Source organism: Triticum urartu, chromosome 5A, assembly GCF_056163025.1.
Source record: "Triticum urartu cultivar PI428250 chromosome 5A, HENAU_Tu73, whole genome shotgun sequence".
In the NCBI taxonomy this organism is placed as follows: Eukaryota; Viridiplantae; Streptophyta; class Magnoliopsida; order Poales; family Poaceae; genus Triticum; species Triticum urartu.
The window spans coordinates 541,566,203-541,593,472 of record NC_141877.1 but is presented as its reverse complement, the minus strand read 5'-3'; the positions used below and the strand labels follow the sequence as shown (position 1 = coordinate 541,593,472).

General features: G+C 46.5%; 1 protein-coding gene across 1 annotated transcript; it reads left to right on the top strand.

Annotated features, from left to right (window-relative positions):
• Positions 1-262: 262 nt before the first annotated feature.
• Positions 263-4,712, top strand: LOC125510390 (uncharacterized). The gene is made up of 5 exons (XM_048675548.2): positions 263-550; positions 1,772-1,984; positions 2,299-2,447; positions 2,519-2,587; positions 3,130-4,712. Exons 1-5 carry the CDS (start codon positions 314-316, stop codon positions 4,373-4,375), a joined length of 1,914 nt encoding a protein of 637 aa, XP_048531505.1. The 5' UTR covers positions 263-313; the 3' UTR covers positions 4,376-4,712.
• The last annotated feature ends 22,558 nt before the right edge of the window (positions 4,713-27,270 follow it).

The following is a 27,270-nucleotide window of genomic DNA, read 5'->3' as shown; positions in this document are numbered from 1 at the left end:
TGGTTGCAACAAGTGACGTGCGTGCAGTGCTGCACTTATCGCATTGGGGATGGGAGTGATATTTGGAAAAAATGCTCCTCAATTAGTGCTTTCGACTTCAAATATTTTTTTAAGTACTTCACGGGTATCCTCGGAGCCCTGAAATCTCAGGGCCGGACCGGCCTGACACCATCGGGCCAAGAGCGCGCTGAAAGAAAACACCAAAGCCCAGCCCACCAATAAACAGAGCAACGGCACGATACCGAGCAGCGGGACCAACGGGGCCAGCGGGCCTACTAGGCAGCCACCGAACGCCACCGCTCGAGGCACAGCAATGCCGAGCGTGGGGAGGCGGCTGCCGCCGTGGACGTCGCCGAGGAGCGCGGCGGAGAGGTGGAGCCCCGGCACCCCCGACGGCTTCGCCGGCCCCAGGAGCCACGTCACCCCGCCCCTGAGCGCCGGCTTCTGCTCCTACCGCGCCACCCCGCCGACCAGCGGCGGCGGGTGCTCCCGGCCGCCGAGGGCGCCGCCGGCGTTGGATTCCCCGTACGTGAGGGCGAAGCAGGCGCAGGTAACACGATCGACCGCCGCCGCCCCGTCAGGCGCAATCCCTTCCTGTTCTGTTCAGGTTCCGAAACCCAGCGCCGTGATGCTATCTCGTTCGGGCCATTCTCCGTCGGGGAAGGATTCGGGGTGGCCAATTAGATGCAACCGATATGGTAGATCAAATCGCTGTGCTTCACTTCGTGTTCCTGATTTTTTGTAGAAACTCGTGGGCTACGCTTCTTCTCAGGATGATTGATTGTGGAGCTGAAATTTAGGAGATATTCAATTGTCTGACGGAACTTGATTTGCTCCTAACATTGTTCCGTCAGGGTAAAAATTAGTGCTCAAATGCCACTAGGCTGCCTCAATTGTTAAGACTACAGCGATCTCTCGTGAAAATCCATTGGCATCCATTTTCCCGGGAGCATATCAATAAATAATGAAATGTGCATCGTGGAACTGATCTCTGTGAGTTGATTCGTTAAGTTTTATCTTCAGTGAACATAGCATTGTTCTGTTATTTGCATTGTAATGGTATTCTGCAATGGCTGCCGCTTGCTGAATCTCGTAAGATGCTTTCTAAATTGGCCTGATCCAATACTAGTATACCGGGGACAAGGATGCAGTAGCCTTGAAGCTTAGTGTCTTTCCAAAGAAACATCACTACATCGGTTGTTTCACAGCATCTACCATTGTATCAGGATATTTGTTACTAATAGTTAACTGCACACGAATAGAGAAGGATGAATGTACACACTCACTGGCATAACTAATAATTTTGGTAAAGATGACATTAGCTTAAAGTGGCACGGAAGTGGTGGTGCTATCCTACCTTTTTAAGCCGATTTTAAGTTTTTTTAGCGGATATGAGTAGGTAACTAGGTGTCCTACTACCAGAATTATGTTCTATCAAAAGCTTATATCGAAACAGTTTTGGCAAGATCCGATGGTGTACAGCGTCCGTATGTTTGTCTCATTAGTAGCTGCCACAGATGCTCATTCTCCCTGAAGTTTTGCTTTTCTGAATATGTTATATGCTGACATAGCCCCTCGGTTCCAAAATAAGTGTCGTGGTTTTAGTTCAAACTTCTGTACATTACCTGTGTTTCCAGTGTTAGTTTTTCTGTAGCACCTGCAGGCTTTTGAATCAAGATGCATTTACAATCTTGATAATAGAAGCTTTCGTAAGATAAGCTTGTGTTTCTTTTTGTTTCCTCACCTTGCTTCTATTATCCATTTATTACAGTTAATTGAGAAAGATCCAAACAAGGCAGTTTCATTGTTCTGGGCAGCTATTAATAGTGGTGAACGAACTGAGAGTGCACTGAAGGATATGGCTACTGTACTGAAACAAGCAAATAGGGCTGAAGAAGCCATTGAAGCGATAAGATCCTTCCGCGACCGTTGTCCCAATGAAGCCCAGGAGTCTCTTGACAATATTCTTCTTGACTTGTACAAGGTACCTCAGTCCTGTAGATTTACGTATGTAAGCTAAAATTTTCTTCCGAAGCCCATTTTTGAGGTTTGATTATACTGGTAAACCCTGAACACGTTTAATACTGCATCCGTCCGGAATTACTTGACGCTCAAACGGATGTATCCAGACGTATTTTAGTGCTAGATACATCAGTTTGAGCGTCAAGTAATTCTAGACGGAGGGAATATATTGCAAGAAGCCATGCAAAAAAGTCATCAGCTAATAATATACCTACACCGCATCGTAGATAAATATCTAGCCAAGTATTGATACAAATCATTTTTATGTTAAACCAGAAATGCGGTAGGACAAAAGAGCAGATTGAAATGCTGACAGTGAAGCTGAGAATGATTGATGAGGATCTAGCCTCTGGCCGGTGGAAAACTAAGCTTTCTAAATCTCATGGAAGAGTATTCTATCTCTCTCTCAGGGATGAAAAGGCAAGGTATTGAAAATCATTCATACATCTTCATTTGTCCTGTGAACGCCATTCTAAGACTCTGCTTTGCCATGAAGGTTGCTGGGTAACCTCGCCTGGGCCTATATGCAGTCTGAAAACTATGAGGAAGCTGAACTGCTCTACAGGTATATCTATGTTAGGGATGCACTTATTAAGCTGATATGGATTTCGTTAGACATGATTTGTATTCTGTTGAACTTCTCAATCCTTTGTTTGGTGTTATTTGTAAAAATGAGTAAATATTATGGCAACCATTATACTCTTTCCATCCAAATATATAAGCCCCCTTCGAATTTTGAGCCTAACTTTGATCATGAATTTGACTAACAAAATATGAGTGGTATGCCACAGGAGGTATACCACCGGATCCATATCCGAAAGAGCTTTCCAACGGTATAACTTTTACGGCATATAACTCATATTTTGTTAGTCAAATTTATTATCAAGGTTAGGCTCAAAATTTTAGTGGGCCTTGCGTATTTGGACGGAGGGAGTATTTTCTCACTCCACACCAAGGATGCAGAAATGACTGTTCTCAGCACTGTTAATGCTTGATGCTAGTAGAAGGGGACTCTGTTTTCCTGTAATAACCCCATGCATCATTTCCAGTAAAGCTCATTCAACTATATCCAGCTGCTACTGACTATGCGTTTTTCACTTGACCCAGGCAAGCTCTTGCTATAGAAACTGATTATAACAAAGAGTGCAATCTAGCCATCTGCCTGATGAAGTTGGGAAAGGTAGCTGAAGCTAAATACCTTCTCCAAGCTATACCTTACAACTGCAATGATGAAAACCATGTGAGATCTTTTGCCCGGGCTACTGAAGTGCTTAGGGAACTCGAGTCACAGGCACTCCCTTCTCCCATAACTCAGATGAAGTCTAAAGATTCACGGATTTTGCTTGCTACTGATGTGGGCGACCTTGAATATCTACATCCACAAATATTCTCTGCTTCAACTCAATTGACTTATGAAGAAACCCAGGCTTCAGTTTCAGCGGATACAGAGAAGCATGAAGATTGCAACTCACACGCGCTTCCATCTCCGATAACTCAGATGAAGCGTAAAGAGCCACAGCTTATGGTTGCTACTGACGGAGAGAAGACTGGACAAAGTCTGGAGGAGTACCATCATCTTTCTAGACTGTTCAATGATGCTGCCACGCCACAGTCTCTACTTGAGAAACTACGAAAGCGGCTGGTCAAAAAGGACAGACCCAGTATCAGCGCACAGAATCAAGGTCAGATTCCTAGCCCAGCTGAATGCTTGCCAAACTCTGATGGCGACGTAGGTGCTAGTGAGAATCCTATGCAGAAGGGGAAGGGTTTGGTTGGTGGCGGTAGAAAAACTTGGGCCGACATGGTGGAGGAGGATGAACAGAAGCAGCTGGCCGATGGCAAGAACACCACCGCCCCGCAAAGTGAAAGCAGCAAGCATGTGAGTGAGCAGAGGGACAAAACACCATCCTCATCATCTCAAGGAAGCAGCAGCCTCAGAACCCCGGCCGCAGGTGTTCGGCCACAGAGCTCATCAGCGGGTTCATGGAGACGCAATGACTCGGCCAGAACCTCGACAGACGAGAACGTGAACCGGAGTTTCGTCAGGACAGCTCCAGCATGGAAGCAGCGGAAGGTTCAAGATCGCGGCGACCGAGTCTGCCAAAGGCTTAACACGACCCATCTCAGTGAGAAAGCTCGAGGCACCGAGCAAACACCAAGCTCAGTGAGAAGCAGTGCAGCTCAGCGTTCGCTCTTCCACGGCCCTGTACCATTAGGTGTTGGCGGGCGCTCTCAGGGTGCCAGTCACAGCCGTTGGCCTGAGAACCCGGCGAGCACAGGACGGTGGAGGACACCGGACCGCCGGCGGGCCTTCCAGGAAATCACAAACGAGATGAACCAGAAGGCTGCATAGCTATAGATCCTTATTCTTCGCTCACTGTTGATGGAAGCTCTTGCTACCGGTAACTATTAGTTGGTGTTTTCCACAGGAGACGAGAAGAGAATTAGCATTGGAGTGTCAACGGCACTCAAAGAGAATTTAACTAGAAGAGTCATGCAGAGCCAAGGAACTCGCTGAAAAACTGTCGATGACAGTCGGTCCATATTCCTAGCAAGTCCATGAATAAACTCTATTGAGATCCAAGTAGATATCTTTTTAGCTGTATACTTTTTCGAGTGCATGGTTCATTTGCTGCACATGTGGTTTCTTTCTGCTGCATGGTGTGCAATGCATGGTGGGCCTTTTGCAAGATCTGAGCTGTTTGCAATGGTGGCAAATGAATGCAGTTCACCGACTGGGCTACCATGCATCTGCATCGATCTGCATGGTGCTCGCCCTCAACGGCATTTCTACCCTGTCTCTCTACACACTGGAGGCAGGTGGATTCCTCCCATTGCATACATCGAGGGTGCTAGCTAGCAATGGCAGCCTTGAGCTTCACCGCGCCCTGACGGCCTGACCTGCAGGTCGAGACGATCGATGCCGTACCCGTATGCCTCGATCAGGGACGCATGCACCAACCAATTCATTCAAAATAAGTAAATAAACAAACTGACCTGTCTCAACCAATTCATTCAAAATAAGTAAATAAACAACCTGGGCCGACTTTTTTTTTCCGAGAAAACTTTTGATCTATTCATCTTCTGATGACAACACAAAGAACACCACAAATAAAAGTTAAAAAAAAACACCTCAAATAACAAAAATTACATTCAGGTCCATATACCACCTGGCGACGACTACAAATACTAAAGTGAGAGCCAAAGGTGTGCCACCGTCATCACTCTTCCTCACCAGAGACAGGCCAAATTTGTTGTAGTAGACAATTGTGAAGTCGTCATGTTAAGGACCCACATAACCAACGCACTAGAACAGCAACCGTCGTCGACGAAGAAAAGTATAGATCGAAAGGATCCAATCTATAGACACACGGACAAAAAATAAATAAGGACCGGATCCCAGCAAATCGACCGAATACCAGCACCGACCGACTCTCGTGAGATCCGTCGGAGACGCAACTCCACACGCCCACCGATGACGCTAAACGCTAGACACATCGCTAGAACAGGGGCTAAGCAGGGAGAATATTATTCCATCTTCAGGGAGTTATCACCATCTCATCTTCCCGACAAGAACAAGAACAAAAACTCTAAACGCAATCACAAAAAAAACCTAAAAACGAAGCATGATCCCTCTTGTCGCAAGGGCCGGGGTCCACCTGGCCTCCATGGTCCTAGGACCACAGAAGACGAGGCGGAGGTAGAATAACCGCAAGTTTTTTTCTTGGAGAAAAAGGTGACGACTGCGTCTGGAGTTGACTACTGGGTAATATTTGTTTTTATTGGTAATGTTATTGGCTGAGATTGTCGATGTCGAGCCTGGTCGGACTATTGTGCTAATCCACCAACATGTTCACCCACTTTCAAATTTAAACTTGCCGGCAGAGTTGGTCGATGCCGCGAGCTAAGCGGATGATGGGAGGGGGAGTATCGAAAGCTATGGGAGAAACAAAATTTGACATTATGCATGCCAGTTTTTATTTATTTCTTTTTTCCTTTGTGTATTTCAAATTGAAATTTGAATTTTTCAGGGGATGTAGAGAAGTGCCTTCTAAATAATTCAAAAGATCAAAATTTATCAAAACACCAATTTTTAAGTTTTTTTTTCCAAAATGGGAGCATGGCATCATGTGAGTGGTGATATACTAGGGTTTTTTTTTGCGTGAGAAACTTCCAATCTATTTTGGTGATATACTAGTTGTTGGGGAACGTAATAATTTCAAAAAATTTCCTACGCACACACAAGATCATGGTGATGCATAGCAACGAGAGGGGAGAGTGTTGTCCACGTACCCTCGTAGACCGAAAGCGGAAGCGTTATAACAACGCGGTTGATGTAGTCGTACGTCTTCACGGCCCAACCGATCAAGCACCGAAACTACGGCACCTCCGAGTTCTAGCACATGTTCAGCTCGATGACGATCCCCAGACTCCGATCCAGCAAAGTATCGGGGAAGAGTTCTGTCAGCACGACGGCGTGGTGACGATCTTGATGTTCTACTGTCACAGGGCTTCGCCTAAGCACTGCTACAATATTATCGAGGATTATGGTGAAGGGGGGCACCGCACACGGCTAAGAGAACGATCATGAAGATCAACTTGTTGTGTCTAGAGGTGCCCCCTGCCCCCGTATATAAAGGAGCAAGGGAGAGGGGCGGCCGGCCATGATGAGGCGCGCCAGGGAGGAGTCCTACTCCTACCGGGAGTAGGACTCCCTCCTTTTCCTTGTCCAAGTAGGAGAGGGGGAAGGAAGGGAGAGAAGAGAGGAAGGAAAGGGGGGGGGGGGGCGCCGCCCCTCCCTCCTTGTCCAATTCGGACTAGGGGGAGAGGGGGCGCGCGGCCTGCCCTGGCTGCCCCTCCTCTTCTCCACTTTAGGCCCATGAGGCCCATTAACCCCCTGGGGGGTTCCGGTAACCCCCCGGTACTCCGGTTTTATCCGAAACTACTCCGGAACACTTCCGGTGTCCGAATATAGTCGTCCAATATATCAATCTTTATGTCTCGACCATTTCGAGACTCCTCGTTATGTCCGTGATCATATCCGGGACTCCGAACTAACTTCGGTACATCAAAACTAATAAACTCATAATATAACTGTCATCGAAACCTTAAGCGTGCGGACCCTACGGGTTCAAGAACAATGTAGACATGACCGAGACACGTCTCCGGTCAATAACCAATAGCGGAACCTGGATGCTCATATTGGCTCCCACATATTCTACGAAGATCTTTTATCGGTCAGACCGCATAACAACATACGTTGTTCCCTTTGTCATCGGTATGTTACTTGCCCGAGATTCGATCGTCGGTATCTCAATACCTAGTTCAATCTCGTTGCCGACAAGTCTCTTTACTCGTTCCGTAATACATCATCTCGCAACTAACTCATTAGTTGCATTGCTTGCAAGGCTTAGGTGATGTGCATTACCGAGAGGGCCCAGAGATACCTCTCCGACAATCGGAGTGACAAATCCTAATCTCGAAATACGCCAACCCAACATATACCTTTGGAGACACCTGTAGAGCACCTTTATAATCACCCAGTTACGTTGTGACGTTTGGTAGCACACAAAGTGTTCCTCCGGTAAACGGGAGTTGCATAATCTCATAGTCATAGGAACATGTATAAGTCATGAAGAAAGCAATAGCAACATACTAAACGATCGAGTGCTAAGCTAACGGAATGGGTCATGTCAATCACATCATTCTTCTAATGATGTGATCCCGTTAATCAAGTAACAACTCTTTTGTTCATGGTTAGGAAACATAACCATCTTTGATTAACGAGCTAGTCAAGTAGAGGCATACTAGTGACACTCTGTTTGTCTATGTATTCACACATGTATTATGTTTCCGGTTAATACAATTCTAGCATGAAAAATAAACAGTTATCATGATATAAGGAAATAAATAATAACTTTATTATTGCCTCTAGGGCATATTTCCTTCAGTCTCCCACTTGCACTAGAGTCAATAATCTAGTTCACATCGCCATGTGATTCAACACTAATAGTTCACATCACCATGTGATTAACACCCATAGTTCACATCGTCATGTGACCTATACCCAAAGGGTTTACCAGAGTCAGTAATCTAGTTCACATCGTTTATGTGATTAACACCCAAAGAGTACTAAGGTGTGATCATGTTTTGCTTGTGAGATAATTTTAGTCAACGGGTCTGTCACATACAGATCCGTAAGTATTTTGCGAATTCTATGTCTACAATGCTCTGCACGGAGCTACTCTAGCTAATTGCTCCCACTTTCAATATGTATCTAGATCGAGACTTAGAGTCATCCAGATCTGTGTCAAAACTTGCATCGACGTAACTTTTTACGAAGAACCTTTTGTCACCTCCATAATTGAGAAATATTTCCTTATTCCACTAAGGATAATTTTGACCGCTGTCCAGTGATCTACTCTTAGATTACTATTGTACTCCCTTGCTTAACACAGTGTAGGGTATACAATAGATCTGGTACACGGCATGGCATACTTTATAGAACCTATGGCTGAGGCATAGGGAATGACTTTCATTCTCTTTATATCTTCTGCCGTGGTCGGGCTTTGAGTCTTACTCAATTTCACACCTTGTAACACAGCCAAGAACTCTTTCTTTGACTGTTCCATTTTTGAACTACTTCAAAATATTGTCAAGGTGTGTACTCATTGAAAAAACTTATCAAGCATCTTGATCTATCTCTATAGATCTTGATGCTTAATATGTAAGCAGCTTCACCGAGGTCTTTCTTTGAAAAACTTCTTTCAAAACACTCCTTTATGCTTTGCAGAATAATTCTACATTATTTCCGATCAACAATATGTCATTCACATATACTTATCAGAAATGCTGTAGTGCTCCCACTCACTTTCTTGTAAATACAGGCTTCACCGCAAGTTTGTATAAAACTATATGCTTTGATCATCTCATCAAAGCGCATATTCCAACTCCGAGATGCTTGCACCAGTCCATAGATGGATCGCTGGAGCTTGCACATTTTGTTAGCACCTTTAGGATTGACAAAACATTTTGGTTGTATCATATACAACTCTTCTTTAATAAATCCATTAAGGAATGCAGTTTTGTTTATCCATTTGCCGGATTTCATAAAATGCGGCACTTGCTAACATGATTCGGACAGATTTAAGCATCGATACGAGTGAGAAACTCTCATCATAGTCAACACCTTGAACTTGTCGAAAACCTTTTTGCGACAATTCTAGCTTTGTAGATAGTAACACTACTATCAGCATCCGTCTTCCTCTTGAAGATCCATTTAATCTCAATGGCTTGCCGATCATTGGGCAAGTTAATCAAAGTCCATACTTTGTTCTCATACATGGATCTCATCTCAGATTTCATGGCCTCAAGCCATTTTGTGGAATCTGGGCTCATCATCACTTCCTCATAGTTCGTAGGCTCATCATGGTCAAGTAACATGACCTCCAGAACTGGATTACTGTACCACTCTGGTGCGGATCTCACTCTGGTTTACCTACAAGGTTCGGTAGTAACTTGATCTGAAGTTACATGATCATCATCATTAGCTTCCTCACTAATCGGTCTAGTAGTCACAGGAACAGATTTCTGTGATGAACTACTTTCCAATAAGGGAGCAGGTACAGTTACCTCATCAAGTTCTACTTTCCTCCCACTCACTTCTTTCGAGAGAAACTCCTTCTCTAGAAAGGATCCATTCTCAGCAATGAATAACTTGCCTTTGGATCTGTGATAGAAGGTGTACCCAACAGTCTCCTTTGGGTATCCTATGAAGACATATTTCTCCGATTTGGGTTTGAGCTTATCAGGATGAAACCTTTTCATATAAGCATCACAATCCCAAACTTTAAGAAACGAAAACTTCGGTTTCTTGCCAAACCATAGTTCATATTGTGTCATCTCAACGGACTTAGATGGTGCCCCTTTTTAACGTGAATGCAGCTGTCTCTAATGCATGATCCCAAAACGATATTGGTAAATTGGTAAGAAACATCATAGATTGTACTATATCCAATAAAGTACGGTTATGACGTTCGGACACACCATTATGTTGTGGTGTTCCAGGTGGCATGAGTTTGTGAAACTATTCCACATTGTTTTAATTGAAGACCAAACTCGTAACTCAAATATTCGTCTCTGCGATCAGATCATAGAAACTTTATTTTCTTGTCACGATGATTTTCCACTTCACTATGAAATACTTTGAACTTTTCAGACTTATGTTTCATCAAGTAGATATACTCATATCTGCTTAAATCATCTGTGAAGGTAAGAAAATAATGATACTTGTCGCGAGCTTTAATATTCATCGGACCACATACATCAGTATGTATGATTTCCAACAAATTTGTTGCTCGCTCCATTGTTCCGGAGAACGGAGTCTTTAGTCATCTTGCCCATAAGGCATGGTTCGCAAGCACCAAGTGATTCATAATCAAGTGATTCCAAAATCCCATCAGCATGGAGTTTCTTCATGCGCTTTACACCAATATGACCTAAACGGCAGTGCCACAAATAAGTTGTACTATCATTACTAACTTTGCATCTTTTGGCTTCAATATTATGAATATGTGTATCACTACGATCGAGATCCAATGAACCATTTTCATTGGGTGTGTAACCATATAAGGTTTTATTCATAAGAACAACAATTAATTCTCTTACTTAAATGAATAACCGTGTTACAATAAACATGATCAAATCATATTCATGCTCAACGCAAACACCAAATAACACTTATTTAAGTTCAACACTAATCCCGAAAGTATAGGGAGTGTGCGATGATGATCATATCAATCTTGGAACCACTTCCAACACACATCGTCACTTCACCCTTAACTAGTCTCTGTTTATTCTGCAACTCCCGTTTCGAGTTACTAGTCTTAACAACTGAACCAGTATCAAATACTGAGGGGTTGCTATAAACACTAGTAAAGTACACATCAATCACATGTATATCAAATATACCTATGTTCACTTTGCCATCCTTCTTATCCGCCAATCACTTGGGGTAGTTCTGCTTCCAGTGACCAGTCCCTTTGCAGTAGAAGCACTTAGTCTCAGGCTTAGGACCAGACTTGGGCTTCTTCACTTGAGCAGCAACTTGCTTGCTGTTTTTCTTGAAGTTCCCCCTTTTCCCTTTGCTCTTTTCTTGAAACTAGTGATCTTGTCAACCATCAACACTTGATGTTTTTCTTGATTTCTACCTTCGTTGATTTCAGCATCACGAAGAGCTTGGAATTGTTTCCGTTATCCCTTGCATACTATAGTTCATCACGAAGTTCTACTAACTTGGTGATGGTGACTAGAGAATTCTATCAATCACTATCTTATCTGGAAGATTAACTCCCACTTGATTCAAGCGATTGTAGTACCCAGACAATCTGAGCACATGCTCACTAGTTGAGCGATTCTCCTCCATCTTTTAGCTACAAAACTTGTTGGAGACTTTATATCTCTCAACTCGGGTATTTGCTTGAAATATTAACTTCAACTCCTGGAACATCTCATATGGTCCATGACGTTCAAAACGTCTTTGAAGTCCCGATTCTAAGCCGTTAAGCATGGTGCACTAAACTATCGAGTAGTCATCATATTGAGCTAGCCAAACGTTTATAACGTCTGTATCTGCTCCTGCAATAGGTCTGTCACCCAGCGGTGCATCAAGGACATAATTCTTTTGTGCAGCAATGAGGATAAACCTCAGATCACGGATCCAATCCGCATCATTGCTACTAACATCTTTCAACTTAGTTTTCTCTAGGAACATATCAAAAATAAAATAGGGGAGCTAAACGCGAGCTATTGATCTACAACATAGATATGCTAATACTACCAGGACTAAGTTCATGATAAATTTAAGTTCAATTAATCATATTACTTAAGAACTCCCACTTAGATAGACATCCCTCTAATCCTCTAAGTGATCACGTGAAAGGATCGATATGGTTGGCTAGGGGGGGGTGAATAGGCAACTAACAATTTTTAGCTTTTCTTTAGCAATTTAAACTTTGCATCAAAATAGGTTGTCTAGACATGCAACTAGATGAGCAACCTATATGATGCAACACGAATAGGAACACAAGCAAGCACGATATATGAAACAAATAAGCTACACAAGTAAAGGCACGAGATAACCAAAAGTGGAGACGGTGGAGACGAGGATGTGCTGCCGAAGTTCCTTCCCTTTGAGAGGAAGTACGTCTCCGTTGGAGCGGTGTGGAGGCACAATGCTCCCCAAGAAGCCACTAGGGCCACCGTAATCTCCTCACGCCCTCACACAAAGCGAGATGCCGTGATTCCACTATTGGTGCCCTTGGAGGCGGCGACCGAACCTTTACAAACGAGGTTGGGGCAATCTCCACAACTCAATTGGAGGCTCCCAACGACACCACGAAGCTTCACCACAATGGACTATGGCTTCGTGGTGACCTCAACCGTCTAGGATGCTCAAACACCCAAGAGTAACAAGATCCGCAAGGGATTAGTAGGGGGAATCAAATATCTCTCAGTGGAAGTGTAGATCAGGGTCTTCTCAACCACTCCCTAGCAAATCAACAAGTTTGGTTGGCTAGGGAGTGAGATCGGGCGAAAATGGAGCTTGAGCAATAATGGAGCTTTAATGGTGGAAGAGGTGAGTCAATGGGGAAGAAGGAGACCCTTTATATAGTGTGCGGAAAAGATCCAACCGTTACCCACCTACCAGCCCGTGGCCAGTGGTACTACCGCGCACGGCCAGCGGTACTACCGCAAGGCCGCGCGGTAGTACTGCTTGCAACCAAGCGGTACTACCGCACGGTAGTGCGGTACTACCGTACCACCCTACGGTACTGCCGCGACCCCCAGCCAGGGAAACAGACGCAAGCTGGGGCGGTACTTCCGCCCGCGCGGTACTACCGTGCCATCAGGGCGGTACTACCGTGAGGCAAAAAGTCCCGATAGGGGGGAGGGGAACTTCCGTGCATACTTCCACAAAAGAACGGAAGTAGCAAAAACTCGACACAGTAGTACTGCCGAGGGGCGGTACTACTGCCTGACCGCCTAGCGCGGTACTACCGCACGGCGAAAGCGGTACTACCGCGGCAGGTGCGAATGTAAAAAATTACATCCGCTCCTACCACCGCAACCGGGCGGCACTAGCCGGGTGGGGCAGCGGTAGTAAGGCTCCGGGGGAGCGGTACTACCATGAGCACACAAGCAGTCAGTCAACTATGGCAGGAAAATGGAGGAAACTCCAAGGAAGAAGGAGGGGATAAAAAGGAGACGTGTACGTGATGATTCCACCCAAACCTTTCCAACGCGGACCCCCTCTTAATAGTACGGCTTTCCTACGACTCAAATCCACCAAAAAGAAACATAGAAAAGACACCGTCTTCGTCAGTCTTCGAGGGGCACCCAATCGTCTTGTGCCTAGCAGAGAAGAGTCTGGAAAGCTCATGGCACACGATTAGTCCGCAAATGCATTGTCATCAATCACCAAAACACTTAGGGATAAATATGACCTTACAATCTCCCCCTTTTTGGTGGATTGATGACAATACGGGATTTGCACAAAGAAAATAATATTAAGTAAATGCAAACCCCTCCTCTCTATAATATAGACGGGCTCCCCCTAGATGTGTGCTACCTAGATGAGTGCTTTGAACTGCACGGCACACGAATACTAGGATCAAAGCTCCCCCTATATTATAGAGACAAGGCATATCTATCACTAGACAAGATATACCATACATAAGTTAACTACGATAGATAAAGTGCATATGTCTTACACCATATGGAGGAAAGGTCTCGGAAGCACAAACCGAACTAAAACAAACGAGGTCCAAATGACAAAGCAAACAAAGCAAACAAACACACCAAACACAATGCAAATCCCTACACTCTCTCCCCCTTTGGCATCGAGACGCCAAAAAGGCAGAGAGGACACCTACAGACACGGGGTGGCTCAGGCAGAGAAGTCGTCCCACTGCTCCTCGTGCTCCTCGTCAGACTCAGCGGCGGGGATAGTCTCCTCCATGTCATCCTCTGAACTGGTCCACTTGTAGCCCTGCTTAGACATCCAGGCAGCCTCAGGAGTGATGACGTCCTCAGACCCGCCAGACACATCCTCTCCATAGAGCCTCATCACCTTCTTGTCACAGCGGCGACTCTCCTTGTCAGACACGTGAGCCCTGTACTGTCCCTTCGCCTGCATGCAGAAGAGAGTCTTCATCTTGTTCTTCAGCTTCTTGGCCCATGATGGCTCAGAGGAAGAAGTGGTGGACTTGGCAGCACGGTCCTCAGCACGGTCCTCAGTAGCCTCCCCCTGACCAGCAGCCCTCCTAGCAGAAGATGCCTCAGCACGAGTAGTGGTGTTGGCCCAGTTGGGCTTGACGCGGAGGCTGATGGACTCATGGCGAATCCAGTCTGGAGCAAGGAACTCATCACCTGGATACGTCTTCTCCCAAGTGGAAGAGAGCAGCAGAAACAGGTACGGTCCATAGATAGGTACCTTGCGAGTGAACACCGCAAACCGAAGCTCACACCACATGATGTGAGAGACATCAAGCGGCTGAGTCTGAGAAGAACGTGCCTCTGCACACAAGAGCAGCATGTCCACTAGATATGCATGAACCTTGTCCTTGTCGCCAATGCGTGGGAACATAGTGTTGTGGAAGATGCGATGCATGATATCCAGAAAGGAGTTCAACACCCAAGATGACTTCCCATTGGGGAGTACCTTCTCAACAAGGAAGGGCTGAAGCTGGTTCTTGTTGGCAGACTCAGAATTGGCATGGGGGCGGACGCCAACGGGGGTGTGAAGCCCGTCATCAGGAATGTGCAGCAGATTCATGAACTCTTTCCATGTAGCAGACAGCTGACGCCCATTGGTCATCCAAGTCATCCTCCGCTCCTCCCCGGGATGAAAGTACACTGAGGCAAAGAACTGACAGATAAGCTCAGGGTCATAGTCAAGGTGAAAGGAGATCACCGGCTCAATAGCAAACTGCTCCACCAAGTCCAGAGCCTCTCCAAAATAGTCATGAAACTTGTCTTTCCGCAGGTGATGCATGTCTATCCACTTAACATCCATGTAGGTATTCTGCTTGTTCTTGATCACATCCAGATAGATGAGAGCCTGTTGCTTGGTCCAGAACAACTCGGTGCCTCTGAGGATAGCCCGAGGATTCACATAGGGATTGATCTTTTGGCGCTCGACATACTCAGTAGTTGAAATCTCGTCCATGCCCTTAGCCGGTTCCTTGTGCTTGCTGGCAGTGGTCTTGACATTGCGCTTGGGGGCATTGGAGCCCTCTGGAGCTTCATCTTGGGGGTTGCGCAGATGCTTGGAGCCAGTGTCACGACTGGGATTGGAACGGCGAGAGCCACCACCTGATACACAGAACGCAAAAACACCCACAACGGCCAAGAGAGATTAATGCAAAGACCACAACAAAGCAAGTGAAACAAGTAGAAGGCACACATGATACATGCCTAGAGAGAGATTTGATCCCTACGATAGTACTGCCAAGAGCTGCGGAGCTAAGAGAGTAGTACGGCTCTTAGACGCGGTAGTACCGTGCAAGATCACGGTAGTACCGGGTGTAGGAGCGGTAGTACGACCTTAGCACCGCGGCCGGCGCGGTAGTACCGCGTCTGCGGAGCGGTAGTACCGCACGGTACGGTAGTACCGCGCCTGACGGGCGGTAGTACCGCGAGAGTGGTAGTACCGCACATCGGGCACGGTAGTACCGCACCGCGTCAGATCTGAACTGGTTCAAATCTGAGAAAGCCCGCGAAAACACGGCAGTACTACGGTTGGACAAAACTACCACAAGACAGCATATCAAGTATGTTTCCTACGCATCACGACTCTCCTACATCCTACTCTTGCATAGATTTGGCCTAAAATCTCAAGAACAACAAGTTTCTCCCCAAAAGCCTAGAAGCAAGAAAACAACCAAGAAAGAGAGGGATTTGGGGAAAAACCTTGGTCCATGGCAAGAGGAAGTGGTGGGGAACGATCCCACCGGTCGGAATCCGAGGAGAGTGGCCGGAGACGGAGATCCGGCGAGGGCCTCCGGCGCCGTTCTTGAGAGGGAGAGACGTGGAGAGAGAGACAATGAATGGGTATGGGGAGTTGGAACTCCCCTGCCCGAGTCATAACCCCCCACGCGCCCTTGACGGCGCGGTAGTACCGTGCCCAGACACAGTAGTACCACGTGGTGCGGTAGTACCGTGCTGTGGCGCGGTAGTACCGTGCCTCCCAAGCGGTAGTACCGCGCCCAGATGCGGTAGTACCGTGGGCTCAAGAAGATGCACGTTTCGAGCCCGAAAAACTGGATCTTTGCACAAAATAACTCCGGGCCAACACAACACCACAAGACCACGCAACACACAAAACCAGAAAGGCACACGACAACCGAACCAACCACGAGACACCACCTCTCCGAAAGAGAGGGCGGTGGCCGTAGCCACCTATGTTAGAGTCAATTGGTATGGCACCGCGAAGAATTATCCTTGGGTCCATGACCAAAACTCGTCTTTGAAGCACAAGTACCATCAAAAATGGCTAATGTGAAAGACTTGATTGATTTATGAATAATGGGGGCAGGGAGAGTTCATTGAGAGAACATCACTCCCCCTATGTCCATGCCTACATCTAAATAGGACAACACGTTGAGTATGGTGGGGTGTGCAAGGGTTCACGCAACATTGCTCGAATCGATGATATTTAGCTCATGCCTTAAATCGCGAAATCTTGCTTCATCCAAGGGCTTCGTGAAGATATCTGCAAGGTTATCATGAGTGTTGACGTAGTTGAGCTCGATCTCTCCTCGCCTAATGTGATCCCGGATGAAGTGATACCGGATCTCAATATGCTTCGTCTTGAAGTGTTGCACCGGGTTGAGAGAGATCTTGATGGCACTTTCATTGTCACACCAAAGAGGCACTTTGTCACAAGTGACACCATAATCCTTTAAAGTTTGCCTCATCCATAAGAGTTGTGCACAACAACTACCGGCCGCAACATACTCCGCTTCGGTGGACGAGAGAGACACACAACTTTGCTTTTTGGAAGACCAACTTACCAAAGAGAAACCAAGGAATTGGCACCCTCCGGAAGTGGACTTCCTATCCACTTTATCTCCCGCCCAATCGGAATCCGAGTACCCTACAAGCTTGAAGTTTGATCCTCTTGGGTACCATAAGCCAAAGTTTGGGGTATGAGCCAAATATCGAAAGATTCGTTTGACCGCCACATAGTGACTTTCCTTAGGTGCGGCTTGAAACCGTGCACAAATTCCCACACTCAACATGATGTCCGGTCTAGATGCACAAAGGTAAAGCAAGGATCCAATCATGGAACGATATACCTTTTGATCCACCACTTTACCATTGGGATCTAAGTCAAGTTGGCACTTGGTGGGCATTGGAGTGGAAGCCGGCTTGACGTCACTTAGCTTGAATCTCTTGAGCATGTCTTGAGTGTATTGGATTGATTGATGAAGGTTCCTTCTCTTGTTTGCTTCACTTCGAACCCTAGAAAGAACTTCAACTCTCCCATGGAGGACATCTCGAACTTTGAGGTCATGAGAGCGGCAAATTCCTCATTGAAAGCTTTGTTAGGAGAACCAAAGATAATATCATCAACATATAATTGGCACACAAACAACTCCCCTTTGACCTTCTTAGTAAAAAGAGTGGGGTCGATTATCCCAACTTCAAAGCCACGGTCTTGTAACAACTCGGTAAGGTGGTCATACCACGCACGTGGGGCTTGTTTAAGGCCATAGAGTGCCTTATCGAGTTGATACACATGATCGGGAAAGTAGGGATCCTCGAACCCGGGGGGTTGCTTGACGTACACCAATTCATTAATGGGACCATTAAGAAAAGCACTCTTCACATCCATTTGATGTAACTTAAAGTTATGATGAGAAGCATATGCAATCAACATGCGAATGGATTCAAGACGAGCAACGGGAGCAAAGGTTTCACCGTAGTCGATACCCTCGACTTGGGAGTAGCCTTGTGCTACCAAACGAGCCTTGTTGCGAATGATAATACCATGGGCATCTTGCTTGTTCTTGAATATCCACTTGGTTCCAATGACATTGTGGTTCCCCGTTGGCCTTGGTACCAATCTCCACACTTTGTTGCGCTCGAAGTTGTTGAGTTCTTCGTGCATGGCATTGAGCCAACCCGGATCTTCTAGCGCCTCATAGACCTTGTGGGGTTCCACACAAGAGACAAACGCATGATGCTCACAATAATTTGCTAATTGTCTACGAGTGCTTACCCCCTTTCTTAAGCTTCCAAGCACATTCGTCATGAGGTGATCCTTGGTGGAGAGCTTGGAAGCAACCTTGGCGGCACGACGCTCTAATTCCTCCTCGGTGGTGAGTTGAGGAGTGGTTACTTGATCATCTTGAGCACCGTCATGAACTTGTTCTTGATCTTGAACTTGCTCCGGGGAGAGAACTTGACCTTGGGCATCACTTGGTGTGTCCACACCGTCTTGAGTATGATCTAGCCCTTGGTCTTGTTCATGAGGTTGAGGGCCTTCACTTTGTTCTTCAGAAGCGTGTGGGCCTTGGGTTGGTGATGGCTCCACTTGAGTGGAGCATTGTCCTTCTCCTTCGGCCACAAGGGGTTCCTCAATGGGTAGGATGAAACCAACACCCATTCTTCTTATGGCTTGAGGAGGAATTTCATCACCTACATCACAAGTGCCACTTTGCTCCACTTGGGAGCCGTTATTCTCATCAAACTCCACGTTACACGTCTCCTCAATAAGTCCCGTGGATTTATTGAGGACATGGTAAGCATGAGAGTTTGTAGCATAACCAACAAATATGCCCTCATAAGCTCTAGCCTCGAATTTAGACAACCGAACACCTTTCTTGAGAATGAAACACTTACACCCGAATACCCGGAAGTACTTGAGGTTGGGCTTGTTACCGGTGTGTATCTCATATGGAGTCTTGTTCAAGCCCTTGCAGAGGTAGAGCCAATTGGATGCATGACACGCGATGTTGATGGCTTCGGCCCAAAAGTTGTACGGAGACTTGAACTCCGCCATCATGGTCCTTGCCGCATCCATCAACGTCCGGTTCTTCCTCTCCGCAACACCGTTTTGTTGAGGGGTGTATGGTGCGGAATATTGATGCTTGATTCCCTCATCACTAAGAAATTCATCCAAGGTGTAGTTCTTGAACTCGGTGCCGTTGTCACTTCTTATTGTCAAGATCTTTGCATTGTGTTGACGTTGTGCTTCATTTGCAAAGTCAATGACGGTTTGATGGGTCTCGCTCTTCCTCTTGAAGAAATACACCCACGTGTACCTTGAGTAGTCATCCACAATCACCAAACAATACTTCCTACCTCCAAGACTATCGAAGGATGGAGGCCCAAAGAGATCCATGTGAAGGAGCTCCAAAGGCCTCTTTGAATAAATGATAGTCGAGGGAGGGTGAGCCTTCTCATGTAGCTTTCCTTCGATACAGGCACTGCAAGCACGATCTTTAGCAAAACTAACATTCGTTAGTCCATGGACATGGTCCCCCTTTAGGAGACTTTGCAAAGATCTCATATTGACATGGGCTAAACGGCGATGCCAAAGCCATCCCACATCAACTTTAGCCATTAGGCATGTCGCGGTCTTAGTGGGTCGCTCCAAAAAGTTAATCACATATAGACCGTTCTTGACATGCCCAACAAAGGCTACTTTAAGAGTCTTGCTCCACAAGAGGGCCACGGTATCGATATCAAAGAAAGTGGCAAAGCCCATGATTGCAAGTTGACGAACGGAAAGTAAATTGTATGCAAGGGACTCAACAAGCATGACCTTCTCGACCGTGAGATCATGAGAGATGACAACCTTGCCAAGTCCCAATACCTTAGAAGATGAGGCGTCACCCCACTCGACATTGGTGGGCATAGATGGAACCTTGTGCACGTCCACCACCAAGTCCTTGCTTCCGGTCATATGATTTGTAGCTCCACTATCGAGCAACCATGATCCACCACCGGAAGCAAACACCTACAAGAGATCAATGCTTGGTTTTAGGTACCCATTTTGTAATGGGTCCTTTGATGTTAGTAACAAGGGTCTTAGGAACCCAAATAGACCATTCAATGTACTCATGAAGAGAACCAACAAATTTGGCATAAACATGCCCATCACTAGCACGGCACAACACATAAGAAGGATTAAAATCGTCGGCTTTGTTGGGTGAGGTGACATTGCCCTTCTTGACTTTGTTCTTCTTATTCTCCTTGGGGACACTCTCTCCCGCCCTCACAAAGGTTTGCATGAGGGGAGGAGGTCGTTTGGTCTTGTCATTCTTCTTCTTGTTCTTGGAGTCGGGGACGTACCCAACCCCTTCCTTCGCCACACCTCCCTTTCGGTTGATCAATAGATCATTGAGGTTCTTCTTGCCTTGTATGCAAGTCACAAGGCCTCTCTCAAGTTGCTCCTTCAACTTAGCATTTTCTTCAACAAGATGTATATGCTCACAACACGGGTTAGTAGCATTTGCATTATCAATTAAAACCATATGAGGAAAAGTTTCTTTCTCCTTAGTTAGCTTCACTTGGAGTTGACCATGAGACTCCTTGAGACTAGCGTGGATACCCTTCAAGGCCTTGTGGGCCTTGTCAAGTATATCAAACTCCACTTTGAGTCTAGCAAGATCAACCCCGAGTTTGGCCTTCTCGGAATTTAGCACACGAGAAACAACGAGGGCATGATCATAATCTTTCTCTAACTTAGCATGATCAACGTTGTGTGACTCCTCAAGAGCCAAACGAAGACCACGCTCTTCCTCAAGAGCATTGGAAAGATCCGAAATCTCATCGGCATAGTCACGACTATGCCCTTCCATCTTCGAGATGGTGTCTTCGTGAGCCTCGATCATGTCATTGGCCTCACCAAGTTGTTCCAAGAGAGCAACAAAGTGCTTCTTGGATTTTCCCTTGAGTTTACCCATAAAGGCCTCAAACTCGTTGGCCTCCACATTAGTTCCCTCAACTTTATTAATGCTATCCGTTTGGGAAGGATGATTAATGATGGTAGTTTTGATGTTGGAGGTTACCTTGTTGGTGGCTTTAGCCATGAGGCACTTGGCGGTGATGCTTTCGTTGGGTGAGTCGAAGAGGGACACTCGTGACATTGTTGCAATGGCGACGGAGGCCATGGAAACCGACTCATCATCTTCATCATCGTCATCATCCTCATTGTACTCTTCTTGCACAACCAAGGCCTTGGGAGGAGTCTTCTTGGTGAAGTTGTTCTTGTTGGGGAACGACTTGGCCTTGTCCTTTCGGATGAGTTTGCCACCATTGTCTTCCCTCTTCTCATACGGGCATTCCGCAACGAAATGACTTACGTTGCCGCAATTGTAGCAAGTCCTTACACGTTGCTTGCCCCTTGTGCCACTCGAGTTGTTTTTGCTAAAGTTGGGCCTCGAGTTTTTCTTGCTCCAAAATTGCCTTGAAGCAAGTGCCATATGTTCATGATATGCATACTTCATATCTTCGGGGTTGCTCTCCTCTTCTTCCTCTTCTTCTTCTTCCACGGTGAGCTTGGCCTTCAATGCAAGGTTAGGCTTCTTTGCCCGTTGAGAACGGAGCACCGCATTGTCGGCGGTCTTGTCCAAAATGTTCATGGCCACAAACTCATCCAACACTTCGCTTGATGTCAAAGTGTGGAAGTCCGGTCTTTGACGAATGACGGAGGACATGGCCTTGTGGTAGGGCATCATCGCCTTGAGGAATTTGCGCTTGATCCAATTGTCATCCGTGTCCTTGCTCCCGTGATCTCGTAGTGAGACCGCGAGTTTGGTGACTCTCCGATAGAGCTCACGAGGTTCTTCATCTTCCTTCATTGCAAACTCATCGGCCTCATCTTGTACCACTTCATAGTTGGACCATTGAATGCTTGCGCTTCCCCGGTAGAGAGACACGACACAATGCCATGCATCTTTGGCCAAGGCGAAGGGACGAAGATGAGGTAGGTCTTCGGGTGGAAATGCATCTTGAATGATGAAGAGAGCATTCTCATTGAATTGATTGTCCGCGGCTTCTCGAGGAGTGAAGTTGCTTGGATCATGTGGATAAAAACCTTCTTCAATGATTCTCCAAAGGTTAGTGTTCACATGATTTAAATGACGTTTAAAGCGGTAAACCCATGAATCAAAATCCTCATTTTTCACAATATTAGGGGGAGGACCGGCATGATTCAAATGAGTGGAAGGAACCGGTCCACCATAAACAAGTGGTGGTTCCACATGGGCAAAGATGCCGGTGCCATTCTTGCCACTAGAAGAAGGAGCCTTTTCACTACTAGCTTCCCCCCTTTCAGGGATAGCATCCGACACCTTGTTGGCGGGATCCCCCACTTTCAACGGTGCGGTTGATAGTTTAAGCCCCTCAAGAAATTTAGTAAACATGCTTTCAACTTCGGTCGTCATGGAGGTTTTCAATGTCTCCAAGGCTACATTAAACTCCTCACGAGAGACCGAAGTTCCCCCATCACCCGTAGACGAGATAGGATTCACACCGGAGTGTTCCTCCGCTCCATCTACGGTATCAACCATACTCTTCGGACGGTAAAGTCCTTAATAAAGAGACGAGGCTCTGATACCAATTGAAAGGATCGATATGGTTGACTAGAGGGGGGGGTGAATAGGCAACTAACAATTTTTAGCTTTTCTTTAGCAATTTAAACTTTGCATCAAAATAGGTTGTCTAGACATGCAACTAGATGAGCAACCTATATGATGCAACACGAATAGGAACACAAGCAAGCACGATATATGAAACAAATAAGCTACACAAGTAAAGGCACGAGATAACCAAAAGTGGAGACGGTGGAGACGAGGATGTGTTGCCGAAGTTCCTTCCCTTTGAGAGGAAGTACGTCTCCGTTGGAGCGGTGTGGAGGCACAATGCTCCCCAAGAAGCCACTAGGGCCACCGTAATCTCCTCATGCCCTCACACAAAGCGAGATGCCGTGATTCCACTATTGGTGCCCTTGGAGGTGGCGACCGAACCTTTACAAACGAGGTTGGGGCAATCTCCACAACTCAATTGGAGGCTCCCAACGACACCATGAAGCTTCACCACAATGGACTATGGCTTCGCGGTGACCTCAACCGTCTAGGATGCTCAAACACCCAAGAGTAACAAGATCCGCAAGGGATTAGTAGGGGGAATCAAATATCTCTCGGTGGAAGTGTAGATCGGGGCCTTCTCAACCACTCCCGAGCAAATCAACAAGTTTGGTTGGCTAGGGAGTGAGATCGGGCGAAAATGGAGCTTGGAGCAATAATGGAGCTTTAATGGTGGAAGAGGTGAGTCAACGGGGAAGAAGGAGACCCTTTATATAGTGTGTGGAAAAGATCCAACCGTTACCCACCTACCAACCCGTGGCCAGCGGTACTACCGTGCACGACCAGCGGTACTACCGCAAGGCCGCGCGGTAGTACTGCTTGCAACCAAGCGGTACTACCGTACCACCCTACGGTACTGCCGCGACCCCCAGCCAGGGAAACAGACGCAAGCTGGGGCGGTACTTCCGCCCGCGCGGTACTACCGCGCCATCAGGGCGGTACTACCGTGAGGCAAAAAGCCCCGATAGGGGGAGGGGAACTTCCGTGCATACTTCCGCAAAAGAACGGAAGTAGCAAAAACTCGACACAGTAGTACTGCCGAGGGGCGGTACTACTGCCTGACCGCCTAGCACGGTACTACCGCACGGCGAAAGCGGTACTACCGCGGCAGGTGCGGATGTAAAAAATTGCATCCGCTCCTACTACCGCAACCGGGCGGCACTAGCCGGGTGGGGCAGCGGTAGTAAGGCTCCGGGGGAGCGGTACTACCGTGAGCACCAGCGGTACTACCGTGCCACTGCGCGGTACTACCGTGGATGCCCACGGTACTACCGTTAATCCTGGAGCGGTACTACCGCAACCACACAAGCAGTCAGTCAACTATGGCAGGAAAACGGAGGAAGCTCCAAGGAAGAAGGAGGGGATAAAAAGGAGACATGTACGTGATGATTCCACCCAAACCTTTCCAACGCGGACCCCCTCTTAATAGTACGGCTTTCCTACGAATCAAATCCACCAAAAAGAAACATAGAAAAGACGTCGTCTTCGTCAGTCTTCGAGGGGCACCCAATCGTCTTGTGCCTAGCAGAGAAGAGTCTGGAAAGCTCATGGCACACGATTAGTCCGCAAATGCATTGTCATCAATCACCAAAACACTTAGGAATAAATATGACCTTACATCACGTGATCCAAATCAACTAAACCATAACCGATCATCACGTGAAATGGAGTAGTTTTCAATGGTGAACATTGCTATGTTGATCATATCTACTATATGATTCAGGCTCGACCTTTCGGTCTCAGTGTTCCGAGGCCATATCTGCATATGCTACGCTCGTCAAGTTTAACCTAAGTATTCTGCGTGTGCAAAAACTGGCTTGCACCCGTTGTAGATGGACGTAGAGTTTATCACACCCGATCATCACGTGGTGTCTGGGCACGACGAACTTTGGCAACGGTGCATACTCAGGGAGAACACTTTTTATCTTGAAATTTAGTGAGAGATCATCTTATAATGCTACCGTCAATCAAAGCAAGATAAGATGCATAAAAGATAAACATCACATGCAATCAATATAAGTGATATGATATGGCCATCATCATCTCCGAAGTACCGTCATGATCACCATCGTCACCGGCGCGACACCTTGATCTCCATCGTTGCATCGTTGTAGTCTCGCCAACCTTATGCTTCCACGACTATCGCTACCTCTTAGTGATAAAGTAGAGCATTACAGCGCGATTGCATTGCATACAATAAAACGACAACCATATGGCTCCTGCCAGTTGCCGATAACTCGGTTACAAAACATGATCATCTCATACAATAAAATTTAGCATCATGTCTTGACCATATCACATCACAACATGCCCTGCAAAAACAAGTTAGACGTCCTCTACTTTGTTTGTTGCAAGTTTTACGTGGCTGCTACGGGCTTAAGCAAGAACCAATCTTACCTACGCATCAAAACCACAACGATAGTTTGTCAAGTTGGTGTTGTTTTAACCTTCGCAAGGACCGGGCGTAGCCACACTTGGTTCAACTAAAGTTGGAGAAACTGACACCCGCCGGCCACCTGTGTGCAAAGCACATCGGTAGAACCAGTCTCGCGTAAGCGTACGCGTAATGTCGGTCTGGGCCGCTTCATCCAACAATACCGCCGAACCAAAGTATGACATGCTGGTAAGCAATATGACTTATATCGCCCACAACTCACCTGTGTTCTACTCGTGCATATAACATCAACACATAAAACCTAGGCTCGGATGCCACTGTTGGGGAACGTAGTAATTTCAAAAAATTTCCTACGCACACACAAGATCATGGTGATGCATAGCAACGAGAGAGGAGAGTGTTGTCCACGTACCCTCGTAGACCGAAAGCGGAAGCGTTATAACAACACGGTTGATGTAGTCGTACGTCTTCACGGCCCGACCGATCAAACACCGAAACTACGGCACCTCTGAGTTCTAACACACGTTCAGCTCGATGACGATCCCCGGACTCCGATCCAGCAAAGTATCGGGGAAGAGTTCTGTCAGCACGACGGCGTGGTGACGATCTTGATGTTCTACTGTCGCAGGGCTTCGCCTAAGCACCGCTACAATATTATCGAGGATTATGGTGAAGGGGGGCACCGCACACGGCTAAGAGAACGATCATGAAGATCAACTTGTTGTGTCTAGAGGTGCCTCCTGCCCCCGTATATAAAGGAGCAAGGGAGAGGGGCGGCCGGCCATGATGAGGCGCGCCAGGGAGGAGTCCTACTCCTACCGGGAGTAGGACTCCCTCCTTTTTCCTTGTCCAAGTAGGAGAGGGGGAAGGAAGGGAGAGAAGAGAGGAAGGAAAGGGGGGGCGCCGCCCCTCCCTCCTTGTCCAATTCGGACTAGGGGGAGAGGGGGCGTGCGGCCTGCCCTGGCTGCCCCTCCTATTCTCCACTTTAGGCCCATGAGGCCCATTAACCCCCCGGGGGGTTCCGGTAACCCCTCGGTACTCCGGTTTTATCCGAAACTACTCCGGAACACTTCCGGTGTCCGAATATAGTCGTCCAATATATCAATCTTTATGTCTCGACCATTTCGAGACTCCTCGTTATGTCCGTGATCATATCCGGGACTCCGAACTAACTTCGGTACATCAAAACTAATAAACTCATAATATAATTGTCATCGAAACCTTAAGCGTGCGGACCCTACGGGTTCGAGAACAATGTAGACATGACCGAGACACGTCTCCGGTCAATAACCAATAGCGGAACCTGGATGCTCATATTGGCTCCCACATATTCTACGAAGATCGTTTATCGGTCAGACCGCATAACAACATACGTTGTTCCCTTTGTCATCGGTATGTTACTTGCCCGAGATTCGATCGTCGGTATCTCAATACCTAGTTCAATCTCGTTGTCGGCAAGTCTCTTTACTCGTTCCGTAATACATCATCTCGCAACTAACTCATTAGTTGCATTGCTTGCAAGGCTTAGGTGATGTGCATTACCGAGAGGGCCCAGAGATACCTCTCCGACAATCGGAGTGACAAATCCTAATCTCGAAATATGCCAACCCAACATATACCTTTGGAGACACCTGTAGAGCACCTTTATAATCACTCAGTTACGTTGTGACGTTTGGTAGCACACAAAGTGTTCCTCCAGTAAACGGGAGTTGCATAATCTCATAGTCATAGGAACATGTATAAGTCATGAAGAAAGCAATATCAACATACTAAACGATCGAGTGCTAAGCTAACGGAATGGGTCATGGCAATCACATCATTCTTCTAATGATGTGATCCCGTTAATCAAATAACAACTCTTTTGTTCATGGTTAGGAAACATAACCATCTTCGATTAACGAGCTAGTCAAGTAGAGGCATACTAGTGACACTCTGTTTGTCTATGTATTCACACATGTATTATGTTTCCGGTTAATACAATTCTAGCATGAATAATAAACATTTATCATGATATAAGGAAATAAATAATAACTTTATTATTGCCTCTAGGGCATATTTCCTTCACTAGTTATCCTCACATACATGTGTATGGTGAATTGAGCATAGTTCAGATGGTTGGATTTCTTGTGGTGGAACCAGCTCACCAGAGGTTAAGTCATACACTTTGCACTAGTGTTTGCATTTTTCTGGATT